This window comes from Cyprinodon tularosa, unplaced genomic scaffold (assembly GCF_016077235.1).
Source record: "Cyprinodon tularosa strain WSP-4 unplaced genomic scaffold, ASM1607723v1 ctg660, whole genome shotgun sequence".
NCBI lineage: Eukaryota > Metazoa > Chordata > Actinopteri > Cyprinodontiformes > Cyprinodontidae > Cyprinodon > Cyprinodon tularosa.
The window spans coordinates 266,349-292,342 of record NW_024039408.1 but is presented as its reverse complement, the minus strand read 5'-3'; the positions used below and the strand labels follow the sequence as shown (position 1 = coordinate 292,342).

At 38.5% G+C, this 25,994-nt stretch overlaps 1 protein-coding gene across 8 annotated transcripts in view; it reads left to right on the top strand.

Moving 5' to 3' along the window:
* Window positions 1-25,994, top strand: part of LOC119799535 (microtubule-associated protein 4-like) — a 153,030-nt gene that overhangs the window by 53,744 nt on the left and 73,292 nt on the right. For 7 of the 8 annotated variants that reach the window (XM_038309474.1, XM_038309480.1, XM_038309481.1 and 4 more), the window contains exons 2-3: window positions 404-592; window positions 4,407-4,463. In XM_038309474.1, the coding sequence (XP_038165402.1) occupies window positions 406-592; window positions 4,407-4,463 (244 nt within the window). In that variant the 5' untranslated portion in view covers window positions 404-405. The remainder of the gene's footprint in view (window positions 1-403; window positions 593-4,406; window positions 4,464-25,994) is intronic. The other variant, XM_038309476.1, reaches the window with a different exon arrangement.

The window sequence follows — 25,994 nt, the reverse complement described above, 5'->3', positions numbered from 1 at the left end:
GCTTTAGGTAACAATCTTTACCAGATTGATCAAAATATTTACATTAATCAATTAATTACAATTTATTCTCTGAGCCAAAGTGTCATTAATATTGTGCTGATGCAGCTATCAGGATGATGATGATGATGATGATCTGAATGTTGTTGTTCCAGTGTTTCATGTTAACAGCTGCCCCCTTGTGGAGGAAAGTATTATTAAAGTTAGTTTCCGATCAGATCGGACCCATTGTTTGGTTTTATTTATTTACTTATTTTTTATTCTTCAGTTTTCCAGCCTGACTTTGTTTGTGGGTTCGATCCGTTGAGTTCTGGACTTCTGTTTACCTCAAACAGCCAGATATAATCAGATTAATCTAATCCTGGTTGTTTGGCTGACTTTCTGACCCGTTTCTGTTCCTCTCCAGCCATGGCAGAGTTGGACCTGAGTCTGAGCGACGCGCTGACGGACAGCCCTGCGCAGCCCGGCCCAGAGGGCAAGGTGGAGAGAGACTTTATGGCCCAGCTGGAGGCCGAGACGTTCGACGATCAGGTGAAGGAGACGGTGGGGAAGACGGACTACATCCCCCTGCTGGACAACGATGACACCCGGGCAGGTGAGGAGGCCTGGAAATGGCTGCTGATACGAACACAGAGGCTGAACATTAGAGGCGTCCGTCTGTTTCACTTTCATTTCTGTGAAACAACATAAAGAATGATTCTTCTCTTATTAAATAAAACCAAATAACCTTCACCCAGAAACAGATCTTTGAGAGCCACTGATGAAGCAGAGCCTGCCTGGTAACAGGAGCTGCAGCTGCTCCTAAATGACTCGTAGCGTTCCACACTGTGAGACAGCGGCTGCCATGTTGGATAAGCGGGGGTGTCATTCAGCCATCGGGTCAGCGTTCGCTCGCAGATACGGTTTGGAGCATCAGCTCATCGCTGCGGATTCTCTGCAGCCAAGGTTTTATTCCAAGGTCCTGCAGAATCTGGGGATGTATGGAGCTAAATTAGTGACAGTTTGACGGCGAGAAAAAGGTTTGACTTTTTAAATGATACATTGAAAAATAGGATGGTGAAAAGGATCAGTTTTACTTTAAGTCGTTTAATTTTTCTAAAACAAAAGCAAAATGGTCGTAGCACTCTGGCTTTAGAATAGAAATATAGAAATTAAAGTAAAGAACATTTCACTTTTTCTGATTCAAAAAGGATTAAGCAACATTTAAAACCTTTTTGAGTTTCATTTTCTGTTTTAATTCACAAAAAAAAAGGAATTTAGATAAAAATAGACACTAAAAATACTTGTCCAAATATGTGGGCCCTTATTTCACAAGAGGACTGAATTTGAGAGGGAGAAGAAATTACAAGAACGCCTGAGAGGAAGAGGATTTCTGCAGGTACTTTAAACAAATGTTTAAACAAAATATTTGAGACATTAAAAATTTAGTTGAAAACAGTTCTAATGTGGAAAATTTTAATCGTACAACTTCATTAACTGAAATTTTAAACTTGGAAAATACAGACATGGGAAATTTGAACGTAAACATTCAGTCTGAAAATTGAAATGTTAACAAATCAACCATTGAAAATTTAAATAACAAAATGAACACTGAAAATATAAATGTTCAAAATTTAAAGATTGAAAATTCTAACTTTAAAATCTAAACTTGGAAAATACAAACAAGGAAAAATGTTAAGTTTGGAAATGTAGATCTAAAAACAATCGGCCGTTGAAAATGTTACAATTTTAAATTTCAGATATTGAAATTCGAATATTTAAAGGTCAGACGTTTCTCTTTAAAAACCGACAAAAAAAATCTTCTGATGATTTTCTAATTTAATGCTGCAGCGCCTGATCTTATTAATGCACCAAAACTGACTTTATAGAGGAACTAAACTTAAATTTATAATAGAGGGAACGCTTCAGTGGTTAGCGCACACAACACATCTATGGAGGCCTAAAGCGCTGGTTATCCTCCTGCAGCAGTATTTCGCAGTGAGCTTTACGCAAATATTGTTGATTTGCGTACTCAAACTCAACTCAAACTTTATTTATAAAGCACATTTAAAACAACGTGGGTTGACCAAAGTGCTGTACAGGAATCACAGTTAAGGAACATAAGATAAAAGCTGAAGGCTAAAATACAAAAACACATAAAAAATAGAATAGGATAAATGTTTCAATTAAAATACATTTTAGAATAAAAATGTAAAATAAAATTTAGCCAAATGTCCAGCACTGGACTTTAGTCCAAATTTGCTTGACGTATAGTTAAGATGTGGATCTATAAAGTCTGAGGCTCATCCAGAGTTTCAAATGGGCTTTCATGGTGTTTCGCAGTGTTTATTTAGGAAAAAAAAAATGTTGTCAGGCTAAATATTTTTAATTTTTTATTTGTTTTATCACCTATAAATCAGACCTGGTGACATTTAAAAAAATTCAGAAAAATACAAACAATCGTATTTCCAATTTCTAGTTTGGGAGTTTTTCTTGCTTTAGTTCACATGTATAATTTCAGGTGGAATTTACTCCTAAGACCCTCTGGGCTTAAGGGGATCAAAATGTCTTTTCACACATGAAGTTGTGGTCAGAAATTTTAGATTTCTCTTGTCTTATATATTTAGTTATGTTATTTATCCAGTGAAAAATGCTTTTACTCAGATTGTTTCACCTGCAAGGCTGAGAAACGTATGTAACGTACACTGCGACTCACATGCAGACTAACTGGTTTCTGAGTATAAACGGCCTTTAGTCCTCGATGCGGGCGACCTGGGTTCGAATCCGACATGTTTTCCTTTGCCGCATGTCTCTCCCCATCTCTCATACTGTCCCAAAAAAAAAAAAATTCACTAGTGCTGTAAAAACTCAAAAAATAGATTAAAAAAATGTGCGAAAAATCCTCCATTATACGATTTTGTTTTTAAAGACCCACCCTCTGCACAAAAAAAAAGCACATGCTCAACCCTGTACCTGCTCCCAAAGGGAATGCCTATTAGAGCGTGCATGAGGAGAAATGGGCTGTTTAATAGTTGCTGTTTACATCGTTCATAGAAGCTTGTACGTGTAGGACATAAAGATGCCTGCAGAATGATTGACAATTAGAAGGACCACTGATTTAGATAATGCACCCAGAAAAAGAACATCCTCCACTATACCCACTGCAAAAACAATCTAGAAATAAGTAAAGATTTCTTAAATTAAGTGTATTTACCCTTAATTTGAGAAGGTATGTAAGAGGATTTGCCAATGGAATGAGTATTTTTACACTTAAAATAAGATAATTAGATAAAATTCACTTGAAATAAGAAAATGCAATTGTTTTTTTCTGATTTTAAATGTCAATTGTCTTGTTCCATTGGCAAAGTGTCTCACTTACCTCCTCAATACAAGAAAAAATGCACTTATTTTTAATTGACTTATTAAGATAAAAATTTTCTGCAGTGCCTTTAATTATAAAAAAGGAGCACTTGTTGGTTTCTGCAATAAAAAACAACCTTTGAATTTGAGTTTTTTGTGTTTTATTCCACATTTCCAAATCTCTTAGTTGATTTCAATGAAAGCTGTCTCTGGTTTAGCTCCAGTTTGAAGTGGAATTGTAAACAGATATAGCCTGTAGTTGCTTTCACTTTTGCAGCAGTAGAAAGCACTGAATCCTTATTCTTCTCCCTGTAGTTTAGTTTTCTGCCTCGGATTGATGCTCATCATCTGATCAGAGCCAGAATGTCGCCTTATTTGGTGCGTTAAGACGCTGTGCTGCTTAATTTGCTGCACAGCAGCAAAGGCTGAGCCTGGATGTGTCGGAAACAGAGATGCAGGATTCATGCGAACGCGGAGCAAAGTAGCCGGTGAGGGAACGGGCGGATAACAGGAAGTGACAGCTAACCGTGGATGACTGGGCTCTCAGGGCCCGTTCTGGTTTCCCAGACGCTTTGCTCAGACAGCAGACCGTGACAGCCGGCTGCAGGACGGGCCGTGGGCGGCGTCGCCAGCGATCAGCCGCGGAGCAGACATGCTGACACGGGGCGAGGCCGTCCGCCAGTTATTGTCCTCCTGTCAGCAGGAGTGAAGTCAGAGTCCTGCACAGGAACTCTGAGGTGACCTGGGAGTTTAAATCAGCTGCCGTCTCTGTGATTAATGAAAAATTTGATTTTTAAAACCTTTAATGAGCTAAATACTAATATTAGATTGAGAAAAGTTTATGTTTGCTTTTGGAGTCAGGTTCTTAGATGGTGAATGAACAAATCGCAGTGATTGAACACCACTTCCTATTAGCTTTGCTCTGCCGGGCACATTTAGTCCAAACCACACAAACATCCCAACAACAGTGAAAATCCTCAAACTGAGCAAACAGTGTTGGAGGACGGAGCCATTAGGAGTCAGATGGACAGTAATGAACCGTCTGTGTGTGTCTGTGGCTGTATGTGCAGACGCTGTGGCCGCTCTGGAGAACGGAGAGCAGGAGGCTCATGGGGCGCAAAAGCCTGGTAAGAAAAAAACTAAAAAAACAACAATTCCCACAATTCCATCTGCTGTCGGTCACTTGGCTAAAGCTTTTCCATCTCTGGCCTTTTTTTTTAGTCTTTATTTCCTTCTTGTCTTTTGGTTCTGCGTGTTTTTTTTTTTTGTGTGTAAAAAGTTGTTTTTGTTTTTTTATTGAGTTTCTGTTCAGAGTGTGAGCTGCTCTCAGCGTTTTCCAGCATCCTTCCTTTAAACGTGTCTCTGATTCCTTCCTCCGTTTGGGAACATCCACCTCCATCAAACAGTTCAGCCAGAAATGAAACAGACCTCAAAATAACTCATCAAAATAAATATATATTAAATTACTTTAAATTAAAATATTCATATAACAGGACATAATTATATACATGTTTTAGATTATTGTTTTTTTATGTATTTAATGGGTCATTTAAGTGTATATTTTGGTATATTTAATATTTACATAATTTAGATAAATAAAGGTTACATGGAACATTAATTTAGGGGGGTTCAGACTGTGTCTATGGGAACCCCTGATCTTATTTAAAGGCAAAGAAAACGGTTGAAACATTCCCAATTGGCGCAGGTGGATATTTTATATTTAATTTTGATTTAGTTTGGCCTATATGTTATTATTTATATTTTTTTTTCATTTTTGTTTTGTTTATTTATCAATGATTTTCAACCTCAAGATCATTAATCGTAACATTTTCAGCGGTCTAAGTGAGGGATATAAACAAATCATCTACTAATGATTAATTATTGATTAATGGTTTACATGTTGTCCACTAGGGGGCACTGAGGTGCATTCTTTAACAGATGCTCACTGGTATTTGTAGTAGAAGTAATGGCAGAGTGGAGGCATGATTAAGGAGAACATTGAATGAATCAGGGATCCGGTTTGATTTGATGACGAGATTGATGCAGAATTAACTTTCTGTGATTCTGATTGTTGATAAAATCCTTCAGTTCAAACCTCAATGAATGAATAAATCTGCTGAGATCAATTGGTCAGGATGTGATGCTAGAAAAGTGGAGGACATTATGCTAAACGTTTCGAACAGGATAGAAGTAGACGTACTAGCAGTTGGCATGCTAGCAGTTAGCATGGTAGACGGGAAACGGTTTGAGTTAATGGCTTTATGAGAAAAGTTTTACCATTCCTATAAGAGAAACCAGAGCCACCTGTTTAAAAGCTCAGCTAACGGCGCACCATCTCTCCCAGCTGATTGCTGGATCAAAATAAAGCTAGAGAGCTTTATCAAACGTAGCATCCAGGTCATTGAACAGTAGTAAAAAGTCTGCCACTATATTAGAGCGATATACCCTGTCTGTTTATTATAATTTCAAATTTATTTATTTTTTTATACTTTTTATTCTGTCACCTAATAGGTTCCCTTCTTGTTAGATCTCATAAATACCGTAAATCCTCTAATATTGGCCTGTATTCCATTAGTGGCCGGGTCTCTAATAATTGTCTGTCTGGCTGTCGGCGGAGGTAAATAATGGCTGGACTCGTATACAGGCTGGGGCTATAATTAGAAACAATGATGTTCCTGGGCAGTCCTCAACAACCTGTGATAGTAACATACAAGTACCACAGGGGGGCAGTGTTTGCTAACGAATGCAAGCCATTAGCATGGGAAGTCCCATCCTTACACAGAGATCGTAGTGGCCTTACGCAATCGTTCCGATCTGAAAGACACATGATTACCGGTGTAATGGCAGTAACCAGGCAGCGTTAAAATGACAGAATTTCGTTGGCCTTCATTGTTCTGAATTTCCCTTGAAATATACGATACTGGTAGCCTATTTCCTTTTAGCCTGCCTCAAATACAGTTTCGCTGTGATGGCAGAACAGTTTCAAATAATGTTTTTAAAAAACTTTATTTCGCAAGTCAGTTTGGCCAAGATTCCATTCTGTGTCTTTTTTTTTTGTATTTCCGTGCATAAATAAAATTGCAGCTGCTGGAAGATGTCTGAATAATGTTCTGCATATTGTTATGGTAACTCTACTTTTTCAATAAATTAATAAAATGGAAATAAAGGCCTGCCTCTAATTCTGGCCTCCTTCCAATAATGGCCTGGACCAAGATGTAACGGAGTGAAATTAAGGCCCCGGAATATATTAGAGGATTTACGGTAAGAGCATTAATATGTAAAGAAATATGAAAGGAATTATTTATTCAGTCAGAATTTTAACACTCTCAACAATAAATTATTAAAAACATAATGATGTACTATTTTTTCAGTTTAGTACATTCGAAAAAACATTTTTTTCTTTCATGTTAGAAATATTCTCTTAATGCGAGACAAAATGGCTGCTTAGCAGTAGCTTGAAAAGATCAACTTTGGATTCATTCTTTAATCAATAATTTACATCCCTAATTATATATTTTTAGCCAGACTGAACTCTAATTCAAACTTTCTTACCCACAAAATGGTACCAGAGTTAACTTATGACCAAAAATATTGGTTTAGAAGCAAATATTTCTACAATATCAATTAACTATCGGCCTAATAGTTTGTTACAAACAGCATCAGCAACCAAAGTCGTTGGTTCTGTTTGCTTGGTTTAATTTCTGTAGTGGATCTTGAGAATCCTTACTGGTTAAAGAAGGAACCTCAGGTGGGGTCACGACCCCAACTTTGGTAATCAATGAGACTTTGAAACAGCTTCACTCACAGAGACTCACAGATCAGAGAACCATTAGGATCTAGAGCAGGGGTCACCAAGGGCCCCTCAAGGACCACATGGGGGGCTGAAAACAGAAGAACGCACTCAGTGGGTTAAGTTTTTTATTTTTTATTCTGTTGCTCTTCTTTTTAATCATTTATGTATTATTTCATCATGTTAACTATTAAATCATATTTCAGTGGTTTCAAAATGACAATATTAAAAAGAAAATTAGAAATGAATAAAAGAATAAAATAAGAATAAAAATGAGTTTTTATGGATGAGATTTACTGTAGATGAACACTGATCCCTCCAGTTCATAGGTCAGTATTGGTAGCCCTTCCTATGACTCGGTAGCCATGAAGTAGCCCTCAGCCTTAAAAAGGTTGGTGACCCCTGGTCTAGAGGTTCAAGGAAAACTTCAACATGTCTCCATCTATTTCGTTTGGCTATAAAACGCCTTACAGAGCTGTACATACGCCGTTGAAACAACCAGGCATGCGTGGTAAACTCACTGTCATTGAGTTGCACATGCTTTTTTACATTAAAGCCCAAAACATCTAGACTTTCATATTGTTTGACCAACAGTAATTAGTACCAACCTTAAAGGAAAATTCCGGTTTTTAACACTTTTAGACCCTTTTCTGTAGTGTCCAGGATGAAATCGAATGATCGACACCAAAATTTTGACGATTGGTCCTGTCTCTGCTATTTGGCTCATGCAGAATCCACCCCTGGCTGCTTCAGAATGGCTTCCATAGTGCATGTCCGATAATGTCCTTAAAACAACCTTAAACGTTCTTTTTTTAAAATATGCTACTCACCGGGTCGTCAGCGCTGTTCAATGACGTTCCAAAAAAAGTTTCGTGAAGAAAAACCGTTCCTGTCTTGTTTTATTTAGCATTTTGTAAATCCCATTGAGTTCTGTTGGAATAGTCAATATCCCTCCGCCACCGGAAACGGAAATGGGGCCTGTTTACGCTTAGTTGTAGTCTTTTCGCAAGGCCCAAGTGTTTCTGCTTCACTCTGTGTACTCCGACGTCGAGGTGCTAACGTCTCTGTTAAACACTTTAAAAAACTCTGAAAATGGAATACGAAAGGTGGATTCTTGAGGAGGACATATTCATATACAATCCCAAAGTATAGAGACATTGTCGCCAACTAGTGGTGGAGTGTGCAACGCTTCAGATTCGATAAATAAAACAAGACAGGAACGGTTTTTCTTCACGAAACTTTTTTGTGAACGTCATTGAACAGCGCTGACGACCCGGTGAGTAGCATATTTAAAAAAAAGAACGTTTAAGGTTGTTTTAAGGACATTATCGGACATGCACAATGGAAGCCATTCTGAAGCAGCCAGGGGGGGATTCTGCATGAGCCAAATAGCAGAGACAGGACCAATTGTCAAAATTTTGGTGTCGATCATTCGATTTCATCCTGGACACTACAGAAAAGGGGCTAAAAGTGTTAAAAACCGGAATTTTCCTTTAAAGGCGATTTGCTCGTCCAAAGACTCTTTATTGGATTTGCATTCTAGCCTAGAAGGCTTGTATGAAGAAACTACTGAACTCTCTGTGGAGATTTATAGGTCTGGACTTTTTCCTCGACTGTTGAAAAACCATTACATTTGCAGCCTGTTTTTTAGGGATGGCGTCCTGCTGAAAGCTGAGTCTCCATTCATGTCTCTCAGACCTCTAACAGGGTTTTTCTCAGCCTTTAGCTCCATTCATCTTCCCTTCTACTCTGATCTGCTGGGTGTGGATTGTTCTTATTTATGCTTTTTACAGGTGAAATACCGGATCTATAGTAGACTGTTTCAATTGTAGTTTTTCTTTAGGTTGTAAAGATGGATGGTTTGCTTTAAAATTCCTCCCACAGTTTGTCAGCATTGGGATATTGCTGCTGATGTAGCTCTGCTGACAGTGGGCAGCTCTGGTGTCTGCTAAGGTTGAAAGTGTGGAAAGCTTTATGTCAAAACCTGAAGTTTTTCCAGACATGGACGTTTCTAAATATGTGTACTTTTACGTTCTGATGTCCTCGTGAAACGTCATCAGCTTCAGTCCTATTACTGTTTCAATTCAAAAGATCAGGATGATCGAGAACGGACAAAGCCGTCGACTCTTGTTCTGGCCCCTCCCTCTTTACCCAGCATGCATCAGAGCAGACCTGTCCGTTCTCCAGGTTGGCAGCTGTCCCAGCATGCACTGCAGCAGCAGCTTCCAGATTAGCGCTCACAGAGCTCAGTTTTAAGTTAGAAGTTCTGTTTTCTGTTGCCGTTTTTCTATTAAAGTAGAACATTGTACTTTTAAACACTATGAGGCCCATTTACTGATTTTTAGTGCGTCATAAAAAAAAAAAAAAAAAGTTCCGATGTTGAGAGGATCGCTGCAACCGGCGGGCCTCCTTGGCAAACCGCAGCCAGCGCTAATGTTAGCCCATCTGTAGCAGCGCTCTCTCTGGCATGAAGGGCCGCTGGCTCTGATGGAGATTTGGCAGCATGTTAATTTGATTTGTGTTTTTCTGACTTTGTTAATTATTATTACCCCACTAAATGAAAAAAGTAAGAATTTATTATTATCTAGAGACTAGAGGTGAAATGCAGCTGCAAACGAGCAGAGCTTGTGGTGACGTCATGAGTACGGTTCTAATTCAATTGACCCCGATTTATGCTGCGTGCTCCCAGAGTCCACACTTTGCTGTGTTCTTCTCAAGAACATACTTGGTGAAGACACAAGTCTGTACTCGCATTCTTGTCAATTAAGAAACGGCCGTGGGTTTATTGACATATGATACCTCACATAAATTTCAGAGCTGTTAAAGCTGTGTGTAGCAGTGAGCTAGCGCTAACCTAACAGGGATAATTATGTACTTAAAGCTCAGGCAGTTTGCAGCGACACAGACATGGAGAGCAAAGCAAACACAGAGCTGATAGTTTTGCGACCAAACGGTGGGATCTTTCTCCACCGTATCCAAGAAGCAAAGGTTCTCTGCAGGAGCCTAGCTGCCCTGACCCGACCCGACTACATCAGCTGCCTCAGAGAGTCTGCTCCCTGCTCTCTAATGGGGAACACAGATACATATGTGAATCAAGCACTTTCAATAAACAGAAATTAATAACTTTCATGTCTTGTGACCCCCTGACACAAAACTGAAGTCAAATCATTATTCTAGACTAGAAGTAAACTCCCTCTTTGTCCCTTTGTGATTCATTTTCTTTTTTTCTTTTTTCTTCATCAGGGGTTGATGCCCAAAGGGCAAGTGGCTTTCACATTTCATTTGCCCAAAAACAATTTCTACTTGCCCAGAATAATGTTTGGTAAATATAGTTCCTAATATTCCTTTTTGTATATATATCAATTAAAATCACGCGGCTTTTTCAAATCACGCGAGAATGTGTACAAAACAACAACAATGGTGCCGGCAACGCTTCTTGGTCGTTCTCATCGAATGTCAGTGATTTTAAAGTAATTTTGAGTGATAATTAATTTTGTTTTTTGCAAAATTTGTACTATGCCAACAATAAAAACTACTTGCCTCGGGAGATCGGGCGATGGTTTCATCTTTAAAACAAATTTTTGTTTTCCCCCAATAATTTTTATGTCACACAAAAAAGTAATGTCAAATCGTTATACTGGACTAAACAGAGTTGTATAGGTATATAGGAACCTGCAGAACATTGTGCTAACGCCCGCCTGTTTCCTGCTAAAATTATCTGTTGCGTGCATACGTATTAGAACAATGTATGCCGATCTGACAGCGTATGCTGTTCTGACAGAACATCGGCAAAAATCCAAACTGTAGAGGCGGCCATTGGGCTGCTGTTCCTCCTAAACCCTGAGTTTCTTTTACAAAATGTCTAGACCTGGTAACTGAACTCATGATGGATGCTGCAGTGAAGAGAGGAGTGAGCATCTCTGCAGCTCAGTTTTAAGTTGCCGGCATGTTCGCGTGGCTTCTGTTGTTTCCCTGCATGCTTAAAGCCGATGCTCTGTTTGGTTTGCCTTTGTGGAGTCTCCTCTGCTAGACGGGAACATCTGGCCTGGTCCTGGTGAACCGGATCCATTCATCATGTAACTGTATCCGTCCCCCAGAGAGAGAGAGCCAGCATTAAAAGTAGGAACTGGGTCACAGAATGGAGAACGCACACCGGAACCTGACAGAGCAGATCTAGATGCATCTATCTATGCATGCATTGACCTTTTCCTGCATGGTTGTTCTGCACAGCTTTTGCATAAACATGTAAAGTAAATATTTGTTCTGTTTTTGCACATGAAATAAGCTGTTTTAATTGGACATTTGTTAGACAAGAGTCGCAGTTTGATTCTGCTACTAACCTGCTGTCTTCCTCTTTACTCCTCCTCATTGTTCTTTTTTTTTGGGCTTACACTTGATTTCTTCCTTCCACATCATAATTTTATCCTCCAAACTGCTTCCATTTCATTTCCTCCACCTCACACGCCCCCCTCCCCTCCAACATTATCTTTTTGTTCCTCTCCACACCATGCTTCAGAGGACTAAAGCTCTTCTTCATCAGCCCGATGACTGCCTGTCGGCTCCGCTTCTGCTTCTCTGCACCTCCCCTCCTCTCCTCTCGTGCAGAACGCACACGCGCGCACACTCGTCCTCACACACTAGCTGTCTGATCAGCGCTTCCTTCATCCTGCTGAACGGAGGCGGTCTGAGGATGAGGGTGCTGGTCTCTATGTTCCACCAAATACAGCTCCCTTTGGAACGCCTTAGATCTGGACGGATGATATTCACATCATGACAAATAATCACCTGATCCGTTCAAATGTTTTTGTTCTCCTGCCCATTTCTCTCTCATCATTTGAGTCCGAGCTAAAATAAAACAAACAAAACATTAAGTTGGTTCATTTTCATGAGATTTAAAGCCTAATGTGGCAGAAAGTTTCCTCTCCGCAGCAGCAAACGAGTTCATAAGTTCACCTCCTCTCCCGCTCCGTCTCCGAGGCACCGCCAGACACCATGCAGCAGTCCCTCTCTGTCTGATACCCATCACAGAAAGACGCCGGCGCTGCAAGGCCAGTCTGTCAACACCTCGCCACCGACAGACTCAGACTCCAACATGACGGCCCGCTCGCTCACCTAAGGACTGTTTGTTTTCTTCTGTCTCCTCCTCAGTTTCACCTAAGAGTGATGCGTCCATTTTTTATACTGGCTTCAACCCAAAGGAAGCAGCTTTTCAGGTTTCAAAAGGTTTTAATCTCTTTTTTAGAATGGAAGCAACTTTGTTAGCCTCAAACATTTAATGGTCAAAGGAATTCACTTGCAGCGGCTCCCCCTACAGGGGGCGCTGTGTCAGTGCGGGGGGAGTCCCAATATACTCTAAGATTAACTGTTTAACTTAAAGGGTAAAGCTGTGATTTTAAACACATATGCTTTTCTTTTTCCTATTAAAACTTTTGGTTGTCGTCTGCATAAAGGGATAATACAATGCTTTGCTCGGATTTTGTTATTTTTGTAGCTCCTCCTGCATTTTACTGTTACGTTTCTCATTGAATAAACTCTAGATGTACGCATACTCTTGAAAAAGTAGTTTTAATTTCAGGCTTAAAGCCCCCCCGTACCAAAGTCCTCATAGCCGTCAAGGCATTGAACTCCAAGGAGAGAAAATAGACTGTACTTCTTCAAGGCACTGCTTAATTTTTAAATGCTTGATTGAACAGAAAAAAAGATAAAAGCAGTATAGAATATGCAAACCACCATAAAGCAAGCTGAACATGTGGCTTTTAAAGAACAGTTTGGGGTGTCCAATAAGACACGGAGATGAGAAATATTGAAAAGAGCAACACAAGATGAGATGTTGAGAATTATTTGAGGAAAACCAAAATTATAAAATCACTTTTTGGTTTGCTTGTAGACTTAAGTTTGTGATGATTATAGAAAAGTCCATGGATGGAACAAGACCTAACAATACGCTTCACATGCTGACTTAATCCTTATGCTAAAGAAATTATTATATATGTTATGCTTATTATGCTTTATTTTTTTATTTATCTCTACCCAGAGTAAAATGGTCAAATTTAAGTTTTGTTCTGCGTAAGTAAGTTAGATCTGGGCTGGAAATCCAGAAATGTGGACGCTACGCTAATGCTACATGTAGCGAATCAATGCGACCCCAGATTAGCTATTAGCAGTCAGTGTAGCTCCTCTCTGATTACTTCGTTTATAAACCATCAGGAACTAAATGCCGGGAAAAATGAGACGTCACGTTGAGACACAAACTAAAAAGCTTTGTTTTTCTGTCGGCTATTAATGCTTTTCTATCTTTGCTCTGTAATGCCTCCTTTACACTGGATAAAGTCCCTAATAAAATCACCAAGATCAAAGTTATCAATCAGAAAATAACTGGTTTGAAACTATTTAATAAACCAGTGATGATACTGGAACTCTCCCAGTACTTCCCAGTAGGTTATCTATATCTACAGCTCATTCTCAGATCAAACCGCTTTCTATTCCACCGAATTGGACAAATCCAGTCCAACTGCTCACCAGATTATCACTATTTCACTTTTGCACGAGGATATTTCTGTTACTTTGTCAGCTAATTTCTCCCGTATCTATATATGAGGTTTCAGCGCCTCCATCATATTCAGCCATGCAAAGAAGTGAAAATCTTAAAGGTTCATAGGGCCTGGTCTAATATTTTTGGATCAGCAAGCTACATTAATATGGAGTGAAATTTGTTCCATCATTCTTGCAAGCTAACCACACCCTTTCTTTTTTTTTATCAAAAAAGGTTTTGAAAGTTATTTTGCTGTATTCTCATTTTTTAAAACCGTATTTTAATTGATTTCATATTTTCACTTTTTTTTTTTTTTTGTGGCTTTCTTAGATATTGAAAGATTTGCATTCCAAACAATATAAATGTTGTTGCTAACGTCCATTCAGAACCAATTAAAATGTCTTTGCAGTTTGAAAAGAATGTGTTTTATAACAAATCTGACAAAAAAAGAAAATATGAAAAAAGTTGGACATCAAATTTTTTTTTAAAGATTGCAAAAATAAAAACTGAAAAAATAGAAATTTCTTTGAAAATTCTAAGAAAACTAAACACAAAAACTTTTTTTATGCACAAACTAGTCAAATTTTAATTTCTGAATTGCAATTTTTTTTATGTACAAAGAGTGTTTTTTTAATTGCAATAATAATGGGAAAAAGTTCACTCCATACCCCAACATGCATAGACCCCATGTAAGTTAGTCCTATCACTAAGCTTTTCCTAGGATCCACCTACGATTCCTGTGCTTTTCCATAATGAACCGCCTCTATCTTCCTACAGAAGTTTCTAAATTTGTCCAGAAACCTTCGCGGCTCGTTGATTAATTAGTTTCCTCATTCAGTCTAAAGACTTTTTCAATGCTACAATAAACTCCTTTTTATGCCAGAGCGGGATCCTTATCCAGTTTGAAGGGGGTAGAAGTTTGTTTTTGTGCTTTAAAAGTCTAATTCCAGAGTTTCTATGCTCTGTTCTGTCAAACTGCTCCTTTTTGGAGACGTCTCTGTTGTCAGCCTGCACCTCCTGCTAATAAATGGACGTATAACTCACACTTCTTTGGCTTTTGGTTTCTGTGTCTTCTAACTGAACTCTACTAAACCTCTTTTTGTTCCTGACACCTATTTTCCACATATATTCTTTGATCTTTCTGCTCTGTAGTAAACCTGAATGCTGAGTCTCTGGGCTGTAAGCTCAGAATAAGGATAGTGAGAGTTTTCTCATTTAAGTGGGATTAATAAATCAGAGGAAAACCGTTTCTATTAGCATTAGTGTTTGTCTGCTTCCCAAATACATCAGCATTGGTTGAGTATAAGCCAGGGGGCTCTTCCCACCTAACCTGATGTTTTTAACTCATTTGTTTTTGTAGAAAAGGAAAAAAGAGGGTTTTAATACTTTGAATGTAGCCTCGGGTTTTATAAGAGCAGAAAGGTGAACATCTATGAGTCACTTCTGATGACTAAAATGGTGATGTAACCTGGCTTTTTAAGCACATGTTTGGTTTCTGTTAAAATAAGATAAATCTCTGAGTAGTTTTCCAAGACAGAATTTTCCTAATTGTTTGGAAAGTAGCTTCAGGTTTTTATATATATTAATATAAGGCTGGAAAATAAGACAACGTCTCTGGGTCCTTGAGCAAAAGACCCTTAACCCCACAAGGGGACGGGTTCAGTGCGGTTGCTCTGTACTTTAGACAGTGTAATGACAATAAATCACTGGAAAAAAAAGAAAAAGAGAGCTTGTTTTGATGCTGTTTTCTAATTAGGTCAAGAATGTTTTAAATCTCCTGAAATAAGGAAAATAACAGTTTGTTAGAGTTTAAATTCTGTTAAAAGTTCAGATAATCCAGATCCAACAATATTTTAAAACATTTATAAATTACTGCATGTTATCCGACGACAGTGTCTAACTTCATTTGCGCCTCTTCTCCTGTTAATACGGTAAAGCCCTGGGGAGCGTCCGGCTCCAGGCTGCACGTGATCCAAATGAGCCAATGAGCTGTCAGTCTGGGTTGCTGCTGCTGCTACTTTTAGACACAGCAGGCAAACCTGTGGCAAGCCGGGCGATGGGAAAGAAGGAGAAGACCATGAGAAAAAGAGAGCAGAGAAAGTGTGGACTGCTGGAAGAACTGCGGTGAACTGGTGAAAGAAAAGTGAAATGGCGTGCTCAAAGATGACCCTGCACATTTAGAGGATGTTTGGCTCAACCTGCTGCTGTGAAGCAGGATTCTCCACCATGAACAGAATCAACAATAAATCTGGATCCAGGCTCAAAATGAGCTCCTTGATATGTGCTTGAGAATGGCTTAGTCTCCGGTTAAACCCAGGTTTAAAGCCTCGCAGGGCAGCCTAAAGCCCACTGCCAACATTAAGACACGAATGTTGCAGCTGCATCAGGTGATTTCCTGCTTTCTTTCATGTTCAGGCAGCTAAATGTTTAAAGGTCCAAAGGAAGCATATCGAGGGATGCTAACAGTACAGATGGACACTGCAGAACTACACATTAGTTGGAAAATCTGAGCTTCTTTGCAATATTGCATAAACCAGACTGAATTTGGTTTTGAAGTAGGATGAAGCAAAGACTTTTTTACATTAAAAACTCACCGAGGTCGATTCATCCTTTGATCAATGAAAGAAATAGAGATACAGAAAGACAGGTGACTAACTCTGAAAATGGAAGACTAGTACTGTGCCTTCTTATATAATTTTTAATACAACACAAACTATTGTTTTTGTTGCCATTTTAAACAACTAACAGCTTTTTTTTGTTTTTACCAAAATTAAGAAAAAAATAAAACGATTTATAAAGATGGAACATCAATTTTCTTCTATAGGTTATTTGATGTGAAAATAATAATAAATAATAATAATAAACACATAATTTCCAAGCTAATGAAAAGAAAATAGCTTTAAAAACATATTTCTTGTGCTTTTAATCTAATTCTGTTGTGAAAATCCACTTTAAATATTCTTTATAAAAACCAATAAAGCTTTCAAGACTGACATTTGTTATTAAACTACATCAGTTAGTTATTAAAATCATATTTAAACTCCATTGTAGAGGGTTTAAAAAGCCGCAGGTTGTAGATCCTGGTCTCCATGTTTGTAAATGTCTAATATTTTTATTTATTTATTTTTTACATGAATACATGAACATAAAACAAAAAACAAAAATCATCACATTTTGCCAGGGAAAGTACAAATTTACAAAAAGATATTAAATTGTTTACACACATTTACAGTTTTTGTTGCCTTTTGATTAAAATAATACTTAATGGTGTTAACATATTGCTTGACCTCATTGTTAAAAGCAATAAAATATATTTTGGAATGTGCAAACTTACATTTATGAATGTAGAATTTTGCCAAGAGAATAATAACATTAAGTAAATGTCTTAATATACCCCTAGAAACATTTTAATAGATGACATCATCAGTAATCTTGCATTCGATCGGTCAGAACGTCAGCCATCAAATATCCTCACCGGCCACTTTATTAGGTACACATGTCCAACTGCTCGTTAACACTTAATTTCTAAGCAGCCAATCACATGACAGCAACTCAGTGCATTTAGGCATGTAGACATGGTCAAGACAATCTCCTGCAGTTCAAGCCGAGCATCAGTATGGGGAAGAAAGGTGATTTGAGTGACTTTGAACGTGGCATGATTGTTGGTGCCAGAAGCGCTGGTCTGAGTATTTCAGAAACTGCTGATCTACTGGGATTTTCACGCACAACCATCTCTAGGGTTTACAGAGAATGGTCCGAAAAAGAAAAAACATCCAGTGAGCGGCAGTTCTGTGGGCGGAAATGCCTTGTTGATGCCAGAGGTCAGAGGAGAATGGCCAGACTGGTTGGAGCTGATAGAAGGGCAACAGTGACTCAAATAACCACCCGTTACAACCAAGGTGGGCAGAAGAGCATCTCTGAACGCACAGTACGTCGAACTTTGAGGCAGATGGGCTACAGCAGCAGAAGACCACACCGGGTGCCACTCCTTTCAGCTAAGAACAGGAAACTGAGGCTACAATTTGCACAAGCTCATCGAAATTGGACAATAGAAGATTGGAAAAACGTTGCCTGGTCTGATGAGTCTCGATTTCTGCTGCGACATTCGGATGGTAGGGTCAGAATTTGGCGTCTACAACATGAAAGCAGGGATCCATCCTGCCTTGTATCAACAGTTCAGGCTGGTGGTGGTGGTGTCATGGTGTGGGGAATATTTTCTTGGCACTCTTTGGGCCCCTTGGTACCAATTGAGCATCGTTGCAACGCCACAGCCTACCTGAGTATTGTTGCTGACCATGTCCATCCCTTTATGACCACAATGTACCCAACTTCTGATGGCTACTTTCAGCAGGATAATGCGCCATGTCATAAAGCTGGAATCATCTCAGACTGGTTTCTTGAACATGACAATGAGTTCACTGTACTCAAATGGCCTCCACAGTCACCAGATCTCAATCCAATAGAGCATCTTTGGGATGTGGTGGAACGGGAGATTCGCATCATGGATGTGCAGCCGACAAATCTGCGGCAACTGTGTGATGCCATCATGTCAATATGGACCAAACTCCCTGAGGAATGCTTCCAGCACCTTGTTGAATCTATGCCACCAAGAATTGAGGCAGTTCTGAAGGCAAAAGGGGGTCCAACCCGTTACTAGCATGGGGTACCTAATAAAGTGGCCGGTGAGTGTAGACTCCCAGTGTAAATAGAATCTCATAGAGCCTCTGGTCATTTTTATAGCAGAGCCGTCCATCATTCCTCAGGTATTGTTTCCCCTCTCTGGAGGTCAGCTATAGAAATGAGTATAAATGTACCGTACAGTGTTACATCCAGTCTGCGGTGACCTTTGGAGGCCAAGGTGACGGTTTGAGCGTCTCTGTCAGCAGGAATCTGAGCGTCTCTATGAGGCGCAGCTCCGCTCAGGCTGTGGGACTCGTTCTGTGAGTGATGGATGAAGAGGAGTCCGGCTGCATTAATCTGGCCGTCTCCTCTGGGTTTGCAGCTTTTATTGGTTGGATGCTACCGTAGTGAATGTGTGACACTAACACACACTTAATGCACCAGCCGTATAACCTTGAACAGTTTCACCTTTTATTGCTCCTCTGTTAGCTATGGTACGTTGCAGCTGCTGACCAACAGTAAAGGCGATGTTTACTGGAAGACCTGCAGCCATCTTTATTGATCCTCTGAGGGATGTTCCATCGATCTAACAGAGATGTTGGATTGGAAACCTTGTTGTCCATCATTATCCAAATGCTGAATGATAGATTTTTTTTTATTTTACAGTAGGTCTTATTGCCTTTTTTATTGTTTGTTTTTAATGATGCCCTGTCTTTTTAATAGTTTGACTCCTGAATATGTCTGCCTCATCACTGATGATCTGGTTTTAGCTAAATCTACAAGGTCTAAGCAAACGGATTGTAAGGCATTTAAAATGTTATATCTGAGTTTTATTTGGCTCTGATAATAAATACAAAAATGGATGAATAACGATATTAAGGACAAACCAATAAAAATCAAATCAATCTTCAAGTTCAGGATATATTATAGAGAAGCAGGTATGGGTTAAGGTGGCAGCGATAACTGGATTAATTAAATAGAATCTGGAGGGAGACATCTAAAGATGTATGGATAACATTTTTTAACTTTGAAAAACGTGCAAATCAGAACTACAACTTTGCTAAAAAACTTCTTATAGTAACTTAGCTTATTTCTTAGATTCATTTTTTTTTCAATTTTTTTCAGATTTGTTCTTTTTTTTCTTTTTTTTTTCTCAAATTCTTGTTTTTTTAAATTTCAGTTTTTTTCAGATTGAGTTTCAAAAATGTATTTGTTCCAAATTGTGTTTTACAGAATACATTGTGTTTACTCCTGGGAGCTGGCTTTCATTTGGAGCATTTCTTTTGTTCAACAACAATATGAGTAACAATTTATCAATTAGTTTGGGTTAAGAGCGAGCTTCTGTATTTGGGCTCGAAGTGAAGAGAAGATGAATATAATCTTGCAATTTGACAACAATGTAATCTGTGAAAGACGATCCGAAAAGGAAAAAATAAAAAGTTAAATGTATTTAAATATGAGAAAGAAATCGTGTAAAACAATATCTTGAATAAAACGCAGTTGAACTCAAAACCTTTTATATTTTATTATGAACATTTTTTATTTTTTTATTTTTTTGGATGTAATTTTTTTTTCATTTCTGGAAAGCAATTTACAAAAAAAATCATTCTTTGTTTTCAACAGTAACTGAAAAAAAATTCACTCCTAAGCACATTAACAGTGGGATGCCAATCACAGACCCACCCATCGTTTAACGTGGCTGTTGGGGTTTGTAGTTTTGGGCGGGTTTTGTGTTCGGCCATCTTAACGATGGTGAGGCTGATTGGATAATTTCTTTAAAGTGAGTTCCAGGAATAAATTTCATATGTTTGGAAGCTGAAACTGTTCAGTGATTAGCTTTTTTTTATTTAAAGAAAGATGGCTTCCTTTACCCCTCTTTTGAGCCGTCCGTCCTCTCTGTCCAAGATCTCAACATTTTGATCCTTAAACTTGTATGGTTTGTTTTTAAACTGGAGGTATAATGTAAATCTTGGCCAGACCTGCTGGCTCTCCTGCTGAGCCATTGCTTTAACGTAGGTGATGTCTGGCCTCTTTGTGTAGGAGTCCCAGAGGTTCAGCTGTGGGATTTGCTCTTTCTACCTCGTTGAACTAAACTCTAGGATTAACAATAACTCACTCAGCAAGTCCGTGAACTTATCCAGTCAACTGTTTTCGGTCTTTACCAAGTCAACCAGGATCCACCATTTAACTCCTGCTGGAAAAAAACCCCAACAGCTGTTGGTTCATGTTTGTTGTAGCCATTTTTTTAAGCCAGGTGTCAGCTTCTCTGAGGCTAAAAGACACACCACCGTCTTTTAGCCTCTTTTAACTGCCTACTTCATTCTCCTTTGCCAATTATTTCTGTCTAAAACCTGGAATATATAGAAATATTTGTCCTCCAAACAATCTTGGATAACTTCACTTAATAAATGTGGTTGATTTGGTCTCTAAATGCCAAACGGTGAACTTCTTTAAAGTCTAATTTCTTGGCAAACTGAAGCTCTATAGACGGCATTGCCAGACCATTCAATATTTCCTGGGGATTCCTAGAGCCCAGGTAGTTTTTTATCCATTTATTTTTAATATTTGCTCCTAAAATCCTTCAAGCCTTTGGTGTCATCTTCCCTTTTTCTCTCTATTTTTCTGTGTGCCAGACTTCTGAAAACCTGACTTTACTAGTTTGTAGCAAAACTTTAAAACTTGCAGCCGCCGTTCAAAGGGGTTGAGGAGTTCTAATGGCTCCCTATTTAAAGAAAACATGTTATATATACCTAATACTGATCTATTTATATATCTAGTTACTTTAATATTAAATATTTTTATCACAATATGCCCTTACCTCAGTTAATATCTGACCCAGTTGCCTGAAAAGACCAATAATTACATCTGATTATTTACTCTATAAATACCTTTTTGTTTTCTTTGTAAATGATTTTCACTCTCAAGAAGTTTTTAGCCCAGCTCATGTTTTGACGACTTTGACAGAGTGGTGCGATCACACTGCTGGAGGAAAAGGGGATAAATCCTCCTGTTAATATTCATGATGCAGCTTTAATCCATGAGCCAGAAAATAAACCTAATTCCTCTCTAACTTAAGTCTTTTCTGTAGACGGAGAGCTTTTCATCTGAGAGCACTTGAAGATGTGTTTGGCTGCGGTTATGTAAGTTTGTTATTGGATGCATCAGGTGCGTTCTTTGAACGTATTCCTCGTGTCTGACCAAATATTTATTGGAAATGTAGGATAAATAAAAGCAAACATATAAAAAAAAAAAAACAGAAGAGAAAAACCCAGTGAGGACGTTGAAGCGGGTTCAATAGAAGGACAGAACAGTTTGCCGGTTTTTACTTTATTTTCTCTTTTGTTTTTCTTATCCTGACAGAACTAAGCTTGTTTCCAGGCTACAGCAGGAAGGTGTCCAGGACACACTGACAAAGTAGGTTTACATTCAAGGAATGAAAGCCATGCAGGGAGAGAGGTAGGGTTCCACAGCTGGCTCTGAGTCCGTGCACGATGCCTGCAGGTCTTATCAACCACCTGCTTCTTCAAGGAACACAGACTTGGTGCAGCCATGCTGACAAATCCAACACATCATGTTTGGTCTTTAAAGGATAAAAGCTTTTTACATTAATGATTAAAGATGTCACTGGCTGTGAAATTCAATGCAGTTTATTATGTAAAAATGTTCCTATAGGGAACATACATTTTGTAGTAACTCATTGGGTTTCTTTTTTTTTTTTTTGCATTCTGTCTAACACTGGATCTGGAGAGAGCCACTGTCACACCTTACCAATTTAGCCAGTGTATTCCTGACGTCCCAGAATCTCCTAAAACGCTGCCATACGCTGAACTTTCTAAGTATTTCTCTCAATTTGGGGCATATATATATATATATATATATATATATATATATATATATATATATATATATATATAGTAGGGATGGGACGGTTTATGAAAACCGTCCGAACCGTTCGGTTCGACTGTCTCGGTTCGGTTCGCGTGTGTTGCGTTCGGTTCATGCGCTGCTCCATTTTCTCATAGGTGAAGCTATTACACTCCAGAGCAGAAGGTGGCGGTACTGCGACCAAAGCCAACCACCAGTAGTAAACAAGAAGAAGAAGCGAAGCAGCGTAGCCGGGTGTAGCAGGGAAAAAAATCAGCTGTTGTGGAGAATTGTGTGGGTATGGCGAGTGGGAAAGAACAGGAGCTGGAAGACGCGCCAGCAGCACTTTATAGGTCTGCTGTATGGGACCGCTTTGCATTTAGAGTGACCTACGATGACGGCGGAAAGAAAGCTGTGGATAAAAGTGCAACAGTGTGCAAGCATTGTGCAACACGATTTGTTTATGCTAACAGCAACACGACCAACATGTCCTGCTAACCCCGAAATCCCATATACTCCGTCAGCGCTCCGCTCCGCTGCGCTCCAGACCGGCTGCACAAAGCAACGCCTACAGCCTCCACTGTGGCCCCCGTCCGCTCCGCTCTGAGTTCCTTGGAGATCGTAGAGGGCATGCGCCAGATGATTAAATTCAAAGCAGCAAAACATGCGGAAATGATCCAGGGTTTCCGCGGATCATTAAAAATAATTACAATTCATTAATTTTTTGGATTTTTTCATTAATTTCATTCAAAAAAATTAGTTTAATTAATTTTTTATAATTTTTATATAGTTTTTACTTTTTGGTCTAACATACTGAACGGAACCGAAAACTGTGACCACGAAACCGTGAACCGAACCGAACCGTGGATTTTGTGAACCGTTCCACCCCTAATATACATATATATTGAGTATTCATAATGAGTCCAGAACTTCTGTCTAACGTCAGCCTAAATTATGCATAACGCACGGCAGCGTAATGTCCATGAAATGATGCACAAGCCAGTGTCCTGCCCGCTGGGCAAGTGCAATGATGGCAAGAAAAAATGTCCATCCATGCAGCCTGATAATGTGCTGGTTGTAATCCCAATTAAAGACTTAATTAAAATGTAAAAACATTTCCCCCCTAAAGATGATACTTACTGTATGTTCCTATATATTATGTTCAAATACCAGTTTTATTTTATCTGCAACATAAAATAAAGATATTTAAATCTGCTCCAGATGTAGTTTAAACTAACAATGATCACATTAAACTACAGAACAAATGAAACTTTAAAATATTAGGAAATAAAAATTAATGAGGCTCGTCCATTTAGCTGAGGGTAAATCTGACGTCTACACTGCAAAAAATCTAAATCTAGATAAGTCATTTTTTCTTAAAATAAGTGCATTTGTTCTTGAATTGAGGAGGTAAAAGAGACATTTTGCCAATGGAACAAGACAATTTACACTTAAAATAAGAAAACACAATTGCATTGACTTATTTCAAGTGCATATTATCTAATTATCTTATTTTAAGAATAACATTACTCATACCAATAGCAAACTAGCTCATTTACCTACTCAAATTAAGGGTGAATACACCTAATTTAAGAAATTTTTACTTATTTCTAGATCATTTTTGCAGTGTAAAAACACGTATCAGCTATATTCCTTGTTAATGTGGTGTCATCGCTGAATCAATGCGGCGCTTTAGATCTGTGTGCAGCTGAGGGAAGCAGTCTGTCCTGTCTGTGACCCGCCATGGACGTCCTGCAGCAGCTGAAACCCAGACAGCGCTCCTGCAGCTTGAAGTAATGCGGCTGAGGCAGAGGAAGCAGAATAGAAAGGGTCAGCCGAGGGGCGTCTGCAGGACTCCTGGCTGCCAGCTCATCCCAGATTACAGAGTTTAGAAGACGAGAAAGAAGCACAGTGTGACTCTGGGATGGAAGATTGGAAGCTGGTCGGATGAATCCAGCTCATCTGGACTTTGTTCACTGAAATGTCTCTTGTTGACCTTAAAGTGAGGTCAGCAGTCTGTAAACCTGCATTAATGGTTTTCCAGTGGCGTTACGCGGCGCCTTGATCCAGTTTAAATACATGCGTCATATTTTGTGCAGGGAATTCATCTCTTCTAGACGTTGCAGCAAACTAGCAGTGTGTTTGCATTTCTTTGCTCCTGGCTTTGCTGTAGCCTGACCCGGCTGGTACGGTTCAGCACTTCTGCTTTGCTGTAAAATGTAGAGCAGAGAATGAGGCTGAAGCCGGGTCGTCTGGAGGACGGAGACTGACCCAGAGGCTACCAGCCATATGAGAGGAAGCAGAAGAACGAGGCTGAGGAGAACGACTCAGCCGTCACCCCTGCTTGAACTCTATGTTAACCTATTCGCTCTGCCTTATATAGCCAGGCCACTTTGTCTCTCTGAGTGATGACATCAACCCTGGAGTTTCACATGCATCAGAAAGTTAGTTTTTTATAGTGTCGATAAAAACGGGTCAATTCCTGTTTTTTTTTCTTCCTAAAAGGTGTTTTATTTTGAAGGGATCCATGACTCATTGAACACGTCGGTCTAAACATGTGGTAACTGACTTATTAACTTAAAATTTGCCATTTGAGATTCATAAAAACTCATAATACTTGAGTAATTATAAATGCTTTTTTACATTTTTCATAGAGTTCACCATTTCTTTACCTTTGCAAAGCATGCTGGGTAGATGATGCTCTTACTAACTGGACAAGAACCGACAGAGTAAAAACAGGAAGGCTAACATCACCAGAGTTGTTTTAAAAAAAATAATTATTTTGTGTTTAACTGGTGTAAATTTAAACTACTTTATTGTTAAAAAAAACGAATAAAAGTGAACGGCTAACGGTTTACTATATTAGCAAAAGCTAACACCACTAGCAGATGCTAATGTGAAATCACAGTCATATTTTTGGACTGTGGGAGGAAGCTGGAGTACCCAGAGAGAACCCACGCATGCTCAGGGAGAACATGAATAATCCGTGCAGAAAGACCCCGGGCCGGGAATCGAACCCAGAACCTTCCCAGAACCGCGTCACTGAGCAGCCCTTATCGTTCAAATAAATACAAGAAAAATGTTTTGATCCTGATACTAACAGTAAACAGCCTCATTTAAAAACTTCTAGCATATCTCTCCATCTGGGTTAGTATGGAGTGAATTTTGTTCCGTTATTTTTCTAAGCACAAAACACATTTTGTAAATTTAAAAACAGAAAAATGTGCCTTTGAAAAACCATATAACTAAAAACATGTTTTGACTTCAGACTTCTTATTTTTTAATTCAACTTATTTGCTTCTTTTTTGTTGATTTTTTACAGCTTTTTCATATATATATATATACATATATAAATATATATACATATGTATATGTATATATTGTGTATATGTGTATATATATATATATATATATATATATATATATATATATACATATGTATGTATATATATATATATATATATATATATGTATATATATTAGGGATACATGATATTGGGAATTATATATATATATTATATACAAAAATAAGTAGTCATTGAAAATAGCAGTTTTGTTATCCATTTCTGACACTTTGAAAAATAATATACTCAAATATATTTTCATATGCTGATATCAAATTGATTTTTAAAAACGCGGTACCGATCTATTTTACTTTCAAAATCTGGTGAAATTTCATCGTTCTGTTACAAACTCTCGTGATATTTTGCAAATTCTTGTGAGATTTTGTTAGTAAAATAGATCGATACCGCGTCAATATATCAACATATAAAAATATGGCAACATTTGGTGAATTTTCGGGGTATTTCGTAGCATAACGATGACATATAGCAATATTTCATTAGTAAAAGA